This window comes from Rhinolophus sinicus, chromosome 5, assembly GCF_057876585.1.
Source record: "Rhinolophus sinicus isolate RSI-liver-muscle chromosome 5, RSI-T2T, whole genome shotgun sequence".
Classification (NCBI taxonomy): domain Eukaryota; kingdom Metazoa; phylum Chordata; class Mammalia; order Chiroptera; family Rhinolophidae; genus Rhinolophus; species Rhinolophus sinicus.
In genome coordinates this window covers 20,313,105-20,326,069 of record NC_142505.1, presented here as the reverse complement: position 1 = coordinate 20,326,069, position 12,965 = coordinate 20,313,105, and the positions used below count along the sequence as shown (strand labels likewise).

The 12,965-nt window shown below is 36.9% G+C and overlaps 1 protein-coding gene across 12 annotated transcripts in view; it reads left to right on the top strand.

The window, feature by feature from the left end:
- Nucleotides 1-12,965, top strand: part of RBMS3 (RNA binding motif single stranded interacting protein 3) — a 1,228,141-nt gene that overhangs the window by 496,031 nt on the left and 719,145 nt on the right. For all 12 annotated transcript variants that reach the window (XM_088798298.1, XM_088798292.1, XM_088798297.1 and 9 more), the window contains exon 4: nt 5,475-5,648. In XM_088798298.1, the coding sequence (XP_088654424.1) occupies nt 5,475-5,648 (174 nt within the window). The remainder of the gene's footprint in view (nt 1-5,474; nt 5,649-12,965) is intronic.

Here is a 12,965-nt window from a genome sequence, read left to right as displayed (position 1 = left end):
TTGCCTGTGGTATGGCAAGTTAGTAATGCCAGGGAATTAATGCTTCTAGAAGCAGCTCTTAACCAATAATGGAAGGGAATCAGAAGTTAAATACCCCTGCTTCCTTGCACTTTGAGTAGAGTAACTCTGAAGCATGTTCTACGCTATTTCCAATAGCCCCCCACCCACAACCTCAATGGAATTGAACCTTAGTTCTCCACAATAATAACTTATTCAATGATGCAAACTTGTTAGCTCTTCCTTTCTCTGTCACATTTTCTGTTCTCTTCCTCATTTTCTGTAAGATCACTCCCAAAATGAATTACTTGTACTCAAATTTTTGCATTACGATCTCCTTTTGGAAAAACACAGCTGAGATGCCTATCCCTAAAGATGCATGTTGGGACATAATTGTTATGAGAAAGACTAATTAAGAGATTGATGAGTTACGCTGATGAAGTTATGGCATTGATTTCCTGAGTAGGCACGCAAATGATGAAAGGACCAGATGAATATCACAGAAAATCAGTAATGTCAGTGTCTAGTAGAAGCAAAAATTCCTACGGGCTGGTGGCTGAGGGTCACAATAGTTTTTCTAGAAAAGGTAGAGTGTGGTAGGGATATTAAAGTCTGAAATGAGAGGAGGAGTGGACATCTAGGAAGTAGATGGGTTGTGACAATGGCATGGACGTACACTTCATTTGGAGTAGTGGTCTTTCTGGGGGTTGATATTATATGGAAAGGAACAACAACAACAACAACAACAACAACAAATAAGCCTTGAATCGTTGGTTAGGATCAAATTAGAAAGATTCTAAAATGAAAGACTAGGAAACTTGGACATTTTCTCATAGATAGTGGGGAGCCATTGAACATATTTCAGCAGGGAGTAACAGTGCAAGTAGATTTCTAGAAAAGTTAATGTAGTGTCATTGTGAAGGCTCCATCAAGGCTTAAGGTAGAAGGTAGTTTAGGTGACTGATGTAAACTGATAAAATCCTAAAGATGGGTAGTGATAATGGGAATGGAAAGGACAACATCAATTGAAGAACTATTACAAAGATTAAATAGGATTTGGTGAAACTGATACTGGAAAGTTGGAGGACAAATAAATGAGTCAAAGTTGATCTAAAGCTTCAAGGCAGTTGGTTTTTTCAAAATATTGCCATAATACTATCAGAAATAAATAAATTATAGGGAGATGCAATTTTAGAGTAAAACAATTAGTTCATTTAATTTTATACATAATAATTTAAACTTTGGTTTCCTTTGTGGTGAATGCTTGTTATACATTCATGTCCTGCAGATATTTTAAGATCTGGGACTAGAATTTAGGAGTTTGTACTATTAAGTTACATCTGACAGTCATCTTCTTGGAAGTGATACTTAAAGCTTTGTCCATAAATAAGAATACCAGGGAGGAAAGTTAAAAGAGTAAACTTTCAGAAAAAGAAGTGGAAAAAAACAAACAACAACAACAACAACAACAAAAAAAAAAACAACAATTCCTTGTGCAATTGCCAAAAAAAAAAAAAAAAAAAAGAAAGAAAAATATCTAGGAGTAAACTTAACAAAGGACGTGAAAGATCTATACACTGAAAACTATAAGACATTATTAAAATACATTGAAGAAGACAAAGGGAATGGAAAGACATTACGTGTTCATGGATTGGAAGAATCAACTTAGTTAAAATGACCATGTTACCCAAAACAATATAAGATTTAATGCAATCCCAATCAAGATTCCAAAGGCATGTTTTAAGGAACTAGAACAACAACAAAAAATCGTCAGATTTTTATGGCAACACAAAAGACCCTGCACAGCCAAAGCACTCCTGAGAAAAAAGAACAAAGTTGGAGGTATCACACTCCCTGACTTCAAATTATACTACAAAGTGACAATAATCAAAACTGTATGGTATTGGCAGAAAAAAAGACACACAGATTAATGGAACAGAATTGAGAGCCTAGAAATAACCCACATGTATATGGGCAAATCATTATTGACAAAAGAGCCAGAAACATACAATGGATTAAAGAAAGCCTCTTCAATAAATGGTGTTGGGAAAATTGAAAAGCCACATACAAAAGAATGAAACTAGACTGCTATTTGTCACCATACAGAAATATTAACTCAAATTGGATCAAAGACCTAAACATAAGACCAGAAACAATAAAATATATAGTAGAAAACATAGGTACTAAATTTATGGACCTTGGTCTTCGAGAGGATTTTATGATTTTGAGCTCAATGGCAAGAGAAGTAAGAGAAAAATAAAGGAATGAGACTACATCAAACTAAAAAGCTTCTGCACAGCAAAAGGAACCATCAACTAAACAAAGAGGCAACCAACTGAATAGGAGAAGATATTTGCAAACAATACCTTCAAAAAGGGGCTAATATCCAAAATATATAAAGAACTCATACAACTCGACAATAAAACAACAAACAATCCAATTAAAAAATGATCAGAGGACCTGAACAGACATTTCTCCCAATAAGACATACTGTCAACAGATATATGAAAGGATGCTCAACTTCACAAGCTATTAGGGAAATGCGAATCAAAACCACAATGAGATACCACCTCACACCTTTTAGAATGGCTATTATCAACAAGACAAGTAATAACAAGTGTTGGAGAGGCTGTGGAGAAAAAGGAACCCTGATACACTGCTAGTGGGAATAAAAATCGGTAGAGCCACTGTGGAAAACATTATAGAGGTTCCTCAAAAAATCAAGAATAGAGTTACCACATCACCCAGCAATCCCTCTTCTACTTATCTACCCCCCAAAACTGAAAACATTTATTCATAAAAATATATGTACTCCTATGTTCATTGCAGCATTATTCACAGTGGCCAAGACATGGAAACAAAGTGTCCTTTGAAAGATGATCAGATAAAAAAGATATGGTCTATATATACATGGAATACTCCTCAGCTCTAACAAAAGATGAAATACTGCCATTTGCAACAACATGGATAGACCTTGGAAATATCATGCTAAGCAAAATAAGTCAGATGGAAAAAGTCGAGGACTGTATAATTTCATTCATGTGTGGGATATAAAACTGATAGCAACACACGAACAAGACCAACAAAAACGCATAGACACAGACAACAGTATGGAGGTTACCAGAGGAGGAAGAGGTGGGAGGAGGTAGAAAAGGGTAGAGGGGGTCAAATACATAGTACCAGGAGGAGATTTGACTTTGGGTAGTGAACAAACAGGGATATATAAACAATGTATTATAGAACTGTACCCCTGGCAAAAGACCTCATTTAGGGAGAACAAAAAGGAAGACAAGCAAGTATGTGCGATAAGAAGGTGTTGTCAGGAGAGACAGGGAGTCAAAGAGAAATATTATTGAATGATGAGAGTATAAACACTGTTAGAGCATTCAGAGGTCAAGGAGGATGAAAACTCCTTGAGCTATGGAAAAGGCAATACATGATCTTGACCTCATTAGACTCAGCCTGGTTGGAGAGCTGAAATTTACACATATAAGAAACAATACAAAACAACATAATAGCTGCACTATGAGCACTACACAAGAGCAGGAAGGCAAACAAAGGGTCAGCATAAGCCAGAGGCATCAGGAATAGGACCCAGTAAGAGGTGAAACGTGAGCATGAATTTTGCAAAAAAAAAAAAAAAAGGAAGAGAAAGGAATTTGCATGAGGAAGACCACCCTGAATAAAATCATTGAGGAAGCTGTGTGGGAACATAATTAAACTAAGAGATGAGGTTATTTACAATCTTACTTATGCATGCATTGCCTGCTTTTTCAAGAATTTTAAGCTCCCTGAACTAATCTAAATGTGAAAACAGATGAAGAACCAGACCATGTCTAGTCTTGAAAAAGTTGCCTATAGAATCTACTGAACTAATAAGAGTGATTAATTTCAGTGACCATAGGTGCACAGCAGAAAATAAGACACTTTGGGGGCCAAAGATAGTTTTGTGGGCAGGCATATTTATTCTGTGAAGTGCTGTGTATCTGTTACAAATAACAGGTTTTTTCTTTTTTTTTTTTTTTAATACAATAATACTGAGCTTCCATACTTAGAACCAAACACAAATACCCTACTGTTATAAAAGTTCACTATTACTTTTCCAACACAGGTTTGTCCTGGGGAAAATGCAGTAGTGTATACCTTTGTATTTCTGCACCTGTACATCTCATGGAAATATTGAACCCTTGAATGGCACACATAGTTAGGGTGATGGGCAGAGAAGTCAAATAAATTTGTCTACCTTAACAAGGCTGTGTTCTCCAGTTTTGGGTTTAAATATTTTAAATTGTTTACCAGTAAATCATTGATTTATGTTTTCTTTTCCCTTCCCACATATTTTGAGAATATTGTGAAAGAAACAGCCCTGCCTAGTGCCTTTGAATTACTGAGGTCCTTACTTTCCTTTGGTAACTCTAAGATGCCCAAATCTGTCTTCATAAAAGTTGTTCCTCTAAGTATCTAATGGTATAGAATCTAGCTCAATGGGAAACACAATATCAGATAAAATTTCTTCCCCACTAAGTTTCCTGAATATAATGGCAATGAGATTAGCACATTTTCCCAGTGATTGAGTTGGCATGTGTCCATAGATTTATAAATAGAATTTATTGTGAAAGTTACTCTGCTACTTGGGTAAGTAGCTATTGCGATTTGATGATAGAAAGTGTTCTCTGAAAAGAAACTATTATATGCCTTATATGTCATGGCCATCTGAGGACAAAGAAGGACAAAAGATACAAGTGAGTTTTGTTTTTAGTTCATTCTACCCTATATGCAATTATGAGCAAGCAGATATATTTAATATTTGGCAAATTGGTGGATATTTCCCTATTCCTCTATTTTTAATTACATTGGTAGAGCCAATTGGGAGTAAATGACAATTTCAAATCCATCATTTTACTGTCTTTAGGTACTGGAAGGGTGACATGTTGGGATATGTTCAGATTTCTGCTGATGTCTTCTACAAGAGGGTGATAGTCTCATGAAACTTAAAGACCATTTAGTGTCAAGAACTAATCTGTACCTCAATCCAATCCTCATAAACTGATCTTTGTTTACTGCATTCAGATGAGGCTAATGGTGAATTTTTAAGATGAACACTGTGATGAAAAGAAATTTATATGATTGAAAATATCACTGTTGCTGTCACCACTACAACATATCTCATTTCTGAAGGATGGAGTTGCATGTTGCACCTAGAAAAAAACAAAACAAAAAAATCAACAGAAAATTTGTTTTCAATAAGATCAGTTTCAGGGAGCCTTTGTGCTTTGTGATCCAGTCAGAATTTTAATAGTGAGAAAACACTTTTATCCTAATCAGAACAATATTTAATGTCTCTTCTTAAGACATCCGCCATTTCCCTTAACCAGCTGAGTTCGGTGACATGGTCATTTATGAGAATATATGCTGATATATGTATATAGGATTTTATGCACATCTGTCTTTACCATGCCTTCCTTTCTTCTTGACAGTCTAGCTCCACAGTGAGAGCCTATCAAACAAGTAAGTCAAGAGTGACAATGAGCCCTGGCTTCAGCTCCCAGTGGAACAGCAGCCAACCAGCCTGGAATACATACTCCTTTCCAAGAGCAAGCTTGCACTACCAGTCCCATGCCAGCTACACCTACTGTACTGGACACCCTGCTGTAAGTACCCCATTTTTCCATATTTAGTAAGTTGGATGCTTTATCCAGGTACACTTTGAGTCCAGAGTTGGTATCTCTCTATTAATTGGGCAATTTTTCCAATGCTGTAACTCTTCTAAGGCAAGAACATGCTGCTCTTGAGTAACAGAGATGAGCGGTAGAGAACGTCTTATGTGTTTAGATGATCTTTGCTGAAAATTGTAAAGTTATCTCTAGGTGAAATAGGTTGGCAGGATTTTCAGAATGGTGTTGACGTGGAGGCTGTTTTGTTTGTATGTATGTCTGTGGTTTTATTCTCTGGCATCCTCTTGGCTGTTGCTTATGAATTTACTTGGTTGCTTTTGCACTGAGAGAGTGCGTCTTTCAAAATAGCACAGATGAGTCCATGGAACCTGTATGTCCCCAATTTCATCAGTGACCTCGTTGCTATAGTTAAATAGAAATTAACATATACGTATAAATTCATCAGTAGGGTGTTTTCCAGATGCTGCTACAAAGAACTCTGGGCAAAAGGGCAAAAGAAATAAACTTTGGTGGTGAGAAATAAATTCATGAAATTTGAAAACCTTTCAGGATAGGGTACCCATTTTGACCATCATGTTTTTCCCTGTGTCCCAGTAAGATTACTAAGATTTTTGCTATTTTTAAATTACACTTGCACACTTGAAAAAGAGCATAATGAATGTTGATTGGGAAGACTTCTGTTTACTGCTAAAAATCCAAACACAAGACCTTTGAAAGTGAGACATGCATGCTTCTGGTAGTAACTCCTCCCATTGTCAGTAATTGTAGACATGGATTCTTCAGTCATTTACAAGGCTCGTGTGTACTTCTGTACTTTGGCTATCCTGTTTGCATTTCAAGGTTATAGAATCATACAGTGTCCTGAGTGTCTAAATTGAGAGAATATATCCCCAACATTACGTCATAAAGGCACTTAAAAGAAGACTCAAGAAATCCCCTCAGAATGTAAATTGGTATAACTCTGTTAAAAGGTGATTTGGAAATAACTGTCAGAGTTTTAAATGGCACATACCTTTGACTCGATAATTAAACGTTTGGCACTTAATTGGACATGTGCAAAGATGTATGTGCAATGACAATGTTCACACCATTTTGAAATTCCTTGGAAAAAGAACCTAAATAACTTCATTTGTTTCATGCATCCATTCTTTCAACAACAATTATTTAAATAGTATTATGCATTTATTATATTCCAGAATTTTTCTCAGTGAAAGAGGCATAGGAGCAAACAAAACCAAGTGTTGCTCTCACAGAGCTTCCATTCTAGGGAACAGGGAAGCTAGGAATGACATAAATAAATAGATGGATGAATAAAAAGTAGCACACAGACCAGAAAAATACCCAGTAGTGTTAAATGCTACATAGAGACTCAAACTAGATTGAGATGATGGAGAATGACAGGGTGGCTATTTGAGTTGTATGGCCAGCCAAGTCCTCAATCTGGAGGCCAGCATTTATCTGAGATATGAATAAAAAGAGAAATAACGATGCAGAATTCGGGAGGAAGAGCATTCCAAGCAGAGGAAACAGTGGGAAGGAGCTGAAGCAGGCATGAACTTGACTGTTCATCACACAGAGAGAAAGCCAGTGTGCCTGGAGCTTAACTGCGGAAGAACAGAGGGAAATAAGGTCCGAAAGGCAGGGGCCAGAGTATGTAGCACTTTGTAATCCAGAGTTAGGAGTTTGAATTTTACTTAAGTATGATAGGAAACCATTGGAGTGTTTTAAGCAAGAAAGGCATATGACATGATTTAATGTTTTTAGGACTCACTCTGGCTGCTAAGTGAAGAATTTCTGGTAGGGGAACAAGAAGGAAACCTGGGAGTAAAATTAGGAGAGTATTATGCACACACACGTGAACACAGGCATGTAGGTGTGTGCAGTTACTTCTGTAGAATGGAACTAAAGTTCTGCAGGAAGAGGAAGACTAACTTTTTCTGTATATCCTTTGGTCTATCTGAGATTCAAAATATATGAAACTTGTTTTCATGATAACAGAAAAAACAAATTGCATGTATTTTAAGTAAAATTTTCTGTAGTAACTAGTTTCATGTCTAAAATGTCTCATTGACCTTTTCCTTCTCTCATTGTTGGTCGAGCTAGATTATGACAAATTATAATTTAACAAAATATTTTAATTCTTATTCTTATTGACCAGAAGACCATCTGAAAGTAGCTGACATTTCTTGACCACTTAACTTTTTCCGAGCTCTATACCAAGCATGTTTGTGTGTATTATATACGTAGTAAATTTGATCCCGGATGGGAATCCATGTATGCAGAAGGCTGACTTAAATTATAAGCAGATTTTACTATATGGGTGGTTTGGCACCCCTAATTCTTGAGTTGTATATTCAAAATAGCCCTAGGAAGTAGGCACTAGTATTATTATCACCATTTTAAAAATAAGTGAAATGGAGCTCAGAAAAATTAAATATGTTTCCCAATGTTACAGCTAGCAGTGGGGTCTGAGATTCAAACATTGGCTGTCTAGCCTCCCACAAATATTTTATACATTGTATTATACTGCTTCTTGTCACTGAATCTGTGTCTTTATTTATATACTGAAGACAATGATTGTACCCCAGAGAGAACTCTTTGTAATCATTTCATTTCAATGTGAGCATTACTCCTTAGAGAAGTATTTATAAGATACTCAATTTTACCAACTTCAGATATAATTGGTCTGAGAAAAACATTATGTGTTGACACTGTCACTTCAAATTCTGTAGTGCTAAAAACAATCCATAAGAAGGTTTTCTATTTATATACCAACACATAAAATAGGCTGGAGTCAATCCACATGCAAGTACATGAAGAAGGAGTAAAGGAATCCCAGTAGTCTATGATTTTGTGATTCTAGATATAAGAGTAAAAATACATCCAGGAATCATTAGAAAATCCATCTACCCACTCGCTTCAGCACTGCCTTGATCCTACTAAAACACTAAGTCGGTTTTATATGAAGAGTTTAGAAAGAATTTAAAAAGAAATAAGGGAAATATAGAAAGCTAGAAACTAAGATAGATGGGAAAAGATGAAAGCAATCAGGATAATTTAGTAGAGAGACTAAAGCCTGGGGTGATTTCCTGCTGGACTTTCAGGCTTGAGGAAGGCAAAGCAGAGACAATGATCTTTGAGCTATAACTGAAGGCATTGAGCTTACACATTAGGGAGACTTTCCTGACAAAATGTAGTGTTAATCATGGAACTCTGCTATCTAAAAGACTATCGGTTCTTCCAGTCTGGAATCCCTGGATAAAACAAAAAAGACAGTCGTCCATGCTCTCCTTTAGAGAAAAACAGATGCTATCCCATCCTGGAAACCACTGGAATAATTATAGGATGTCTAGCCACTTTTTATGCTTTAAAATCTAGAAATGGATAGTTTCCTTTGTCACACCACTGAAAGTGAAGTGAGTCAAGTATGAAAGTAGAATGGAAAGATTTGAAAATCTATAAGAAATAGTCATGGGTGTTGTACTTCTGATTTCAAGGACACTCTAAGAATCAATTTTAAACCTACTTGACATTCTTCCTTTATTTCAACATTTAAACATCTCTTTCAAATTTTCCTGCATGCCTGATCAGATTGCATTAAACTCTTAATTCCAAGATCAGTACTCATTTAACTCTCCTACCACCTTGTAAAAGGAATGATATCATCTGAAAATAAACCAGAGGTTCAGTGTAGGGAGACTTTGATAGCTGGGTTGTGATGACAACATCCCAAAACGGCGACTATGTCATAATGTTTACTTGGGTCCATATTGCAAGCCAATTGCTAGAGAAATATTTTGGGGTTCCAAAATGTTGGAGTAGATTCCATAGTTGCCATGCAGTATCCCATCCACAGAGGTTTTGTGGTTAAAACCCCAGAAACGGAATTCTTATCTGAAGAGATTGCCAGTGATTTTCTTGAGTCATATGCTTTAGTAGCCCTTAATGAAGCTGTAAATGATCTGCCTACCTTGTGAGATTCTAACCCTTTTCTCTAAGTCACTAGTTTGATTGAAGGTTTCCAGCTCTTTGACTAATTTCCTGGGGTTACAAGGGTGTCAGCCAAGGTAACGTTTGTGTAGTCAGCACATGTGATGCAAAAGGCTCCCTTTCGCATTCATTCCCGTGCTACTGAGGAATCCAGGGATTCCACGAATGTCTGGTTAGTTAACTTGAAATATGTAGCATATAGACATCTCCGAATACAATTAGGCCTCTCTGACCAAGTAAGGATTTTCTCAGAGCTCTGTTGTACATCACTGTGCTAGTTTCTTATGGCTGTTATAACAAATTACCACAAACTCAGGGACTTAAAACAACACACATTTATTCTCTTACAGTTTTGGAGGTTAGAGTCTGACATAGGTTTCACTGAGCTGAAATCAAGGTATTGGCAGGGCTGTCTCCCTCAAGAGCCTCTAGGGGAGAATCTATTCCTTGCCTTTTCCAGGTTCTCAGGCAACATTCCTTGCAACCCTTGGCTCATGGGCCCTTCTTTCATTTCCAAGGCCAGCAGCACAGCATCTTCCAATCTATTTCTGCTCCATCTTCACAGTGTCTTCTCAGTCTGTAGTCCAATCTCTCTCTGCCTCTTATAAAGACAATTGTGATTACATTGAAAGGCCCACCCAAATAAACCAGAATAAGCTCCCCATCTAAATTACCTTGTTGACATCTGCAAAGTTAATTTGCCATATAAAAGAACATTCATGGGTTCTGGATATTAGGTCATGGACATCTGGGTGGACTATTTTTCAGCCTAACACATCATGATATCCAGTGAGTCAGTGGCTAACTTCTGAGCCATTAGGTAGTTATTTAGGGCTTCCTAAAATTGATGAGACTTTTTACCGAGAGATAAGGTAAGCGGGTTTTTTTTTTTTGGTTTTTTTTTTTTGAGTCATGGGAGACTGAAATGGATACCCTATAGCAATTCAAAATTTACTGACATTCACTAATATGAGTTTGATATTTCTGAAGCCCACTGTTTTTCCACTTCTATAATGAAATGATAACTATCACCTTGATAAATACTCCAATGCGCATCTCAAAAAAATGAAATGTAAAGACAAGGTTATTAAAATTCTCCTAATGTTTGATCCATTACACTGTAAATGAAGAAACCATGCAAATGAAGAAACCATGTCCAGGCATCTAGAATGGCTTCTTCAACGTGGAATATAAAATGGCAAATAGTAATGTTCAAACTATTCAAGTAGTGCAATGATATAACTGATAATAGAAGTAAAATACTAAATATACTGCACTTTTTTATTGTCTAAGGAAGTCAATATTGCAAATTTTCAACAACTTCCTATGAACTGATAGCCATTTAGTGACAGGGGATCATGTTTATCATAGAAGAAGGGGGTTCATTTGACAGCCCTTTATACCAGCTCTCTCCTTGCAGCTGTTTATTACCCCTGCCTTTCTCTTCTCACACTGGAATGATGTTATCATTCAAGTGATCCTAGGGAAATGGATAAAGGGAGAGGGGAAGTGGGAGACAACAAAAAGTAGGTGAGGATTATCTGATCTTCATTGCTGAGGCCAGGACGCTGTGTATTATGTTCTCTTTTTCCAGTTAGGAAGTGAAATATAGCTCTGTACCCCATTGAGGCTAATTGGGAGATAGCTTGTGCCAACCACAAGGCAGTGACCAGGTAGAGCCCAGTTAATAATGGAGACAAAGCAGAAAAGTCTAAAGAAAAGAAGAGATTTAAAATAACAACAACAATAATAATAATAGTAATAATAATAATAAGAGTATGTTTAGAGGTTGATGCCACTTGGAGGTAGTGGAGGCTTCTGCTAAGGCTCTGCCTCTCCTTCAAGAGAAGAGCAGGCAGGTAGGGGAGGATAGACAGCCTGTGCTAGATTCTCCTTCTTAAACGAATTCCTCAAGGAGAAGAGGGGAGACAGTGCTGGCACTGTTTTGCTAGAGGACACTCTCTTTTCATCATTGAATAGATTTCCAGAAGATTTTCTCTCTAGAAACTTGTTTGCAAAGCATAGAGAGAGCTGCTTTCTATCAGGAGTGAAGCTGTCAAAGAAAACAAGGTTTCAAAAACCTGTCAGAGGCGACGTTATCTCACAATGAAAGCATCTGCTGCCTAAGTTCATGGCCACTGTCTACGGGTGTATCCATGGCACCCACTAGCCTGACTGGCTCCTTCCTGAACCCAGACCCTACTTCTCCCCATAGGCAGGGACAGCATTTCTTTTGGAGGTTTATAGAAAAAGAGTGGGAGAGATTTAAGTCTCCTTTCTCCTAAATAAGGACTTTTATGCTTCAAGGCTACAGACTAACCTCGGAAATAAATAGGAAGTCCTCTGCAACAGATGCCCTAACTTTGTGCTTCAATAGCCATGCCACAAAGATGGCTTGGAATCACCGCTTGATTGTTTGTGGTTACTGACATGAAACACAAATGCTGGCATTTTGATTATTGATCATTTTTAATGGCTATCCCAATTACTGTTATTCTATTTACTAACATGTGCTGAAACGTTTCAGTACTTTTTTAATACTTTTCAACAAATGGTGTTGGTGAACACTAGCTTAGTAATCTGTACAGACTCTCAGGGCTATGGAAAACTTTTCAAGGAGTACTGAAAATGGACAGTTTTCAATGAAATAATGACCAGGTCTTCAACTTCCATGAATTAGCTTTTGTAAATTGATTTGCCTGATAACTTACTAGTATTCCAGTAGCTAGGGTCACCATACGAGCATATCCCAGTTTTCCTGGTTTATGCTTATTGCCTAGAACAGTTATTAACAGTATCCCCTTTTACTCTCAGAAATGTTCAAATTTGGAAGATATACGGTCTCCCTACCACAGCCCTTTACAAAAGATAGCATATAGCCTTGCACATAAATCTTACTTTGGTCTATTGCCTTGGGGTATAAAAACCTCCCAGGGAGACACCAATAAAGAAGATGCCTCATGTAATGATTAATCAAGTACCATAAACCATAAACCAATGGGGCTTCCAGTATTTCCCAGTATATATATAGATATAGATATAGGTATATAGATATAGATATTGATACCGGGGGTACCAAAAAATAAACGTTGCTCAAGAAGTAGTTCGCCATAATTAGAAGTGTCTGGACGCTGATGCTAACCACTTTGAGTACCTCTTGTGATTGCAGAAGTCAAACATGACTTGTATTCATCTTTTAATATCGTTATGTATTGAGTATTACAATTCTGATACAGTTTTCCATGCACATTTAAATAAACTGGGGATTTTTTTTTAATCCCAAACTTAACCACCAACCAGGGA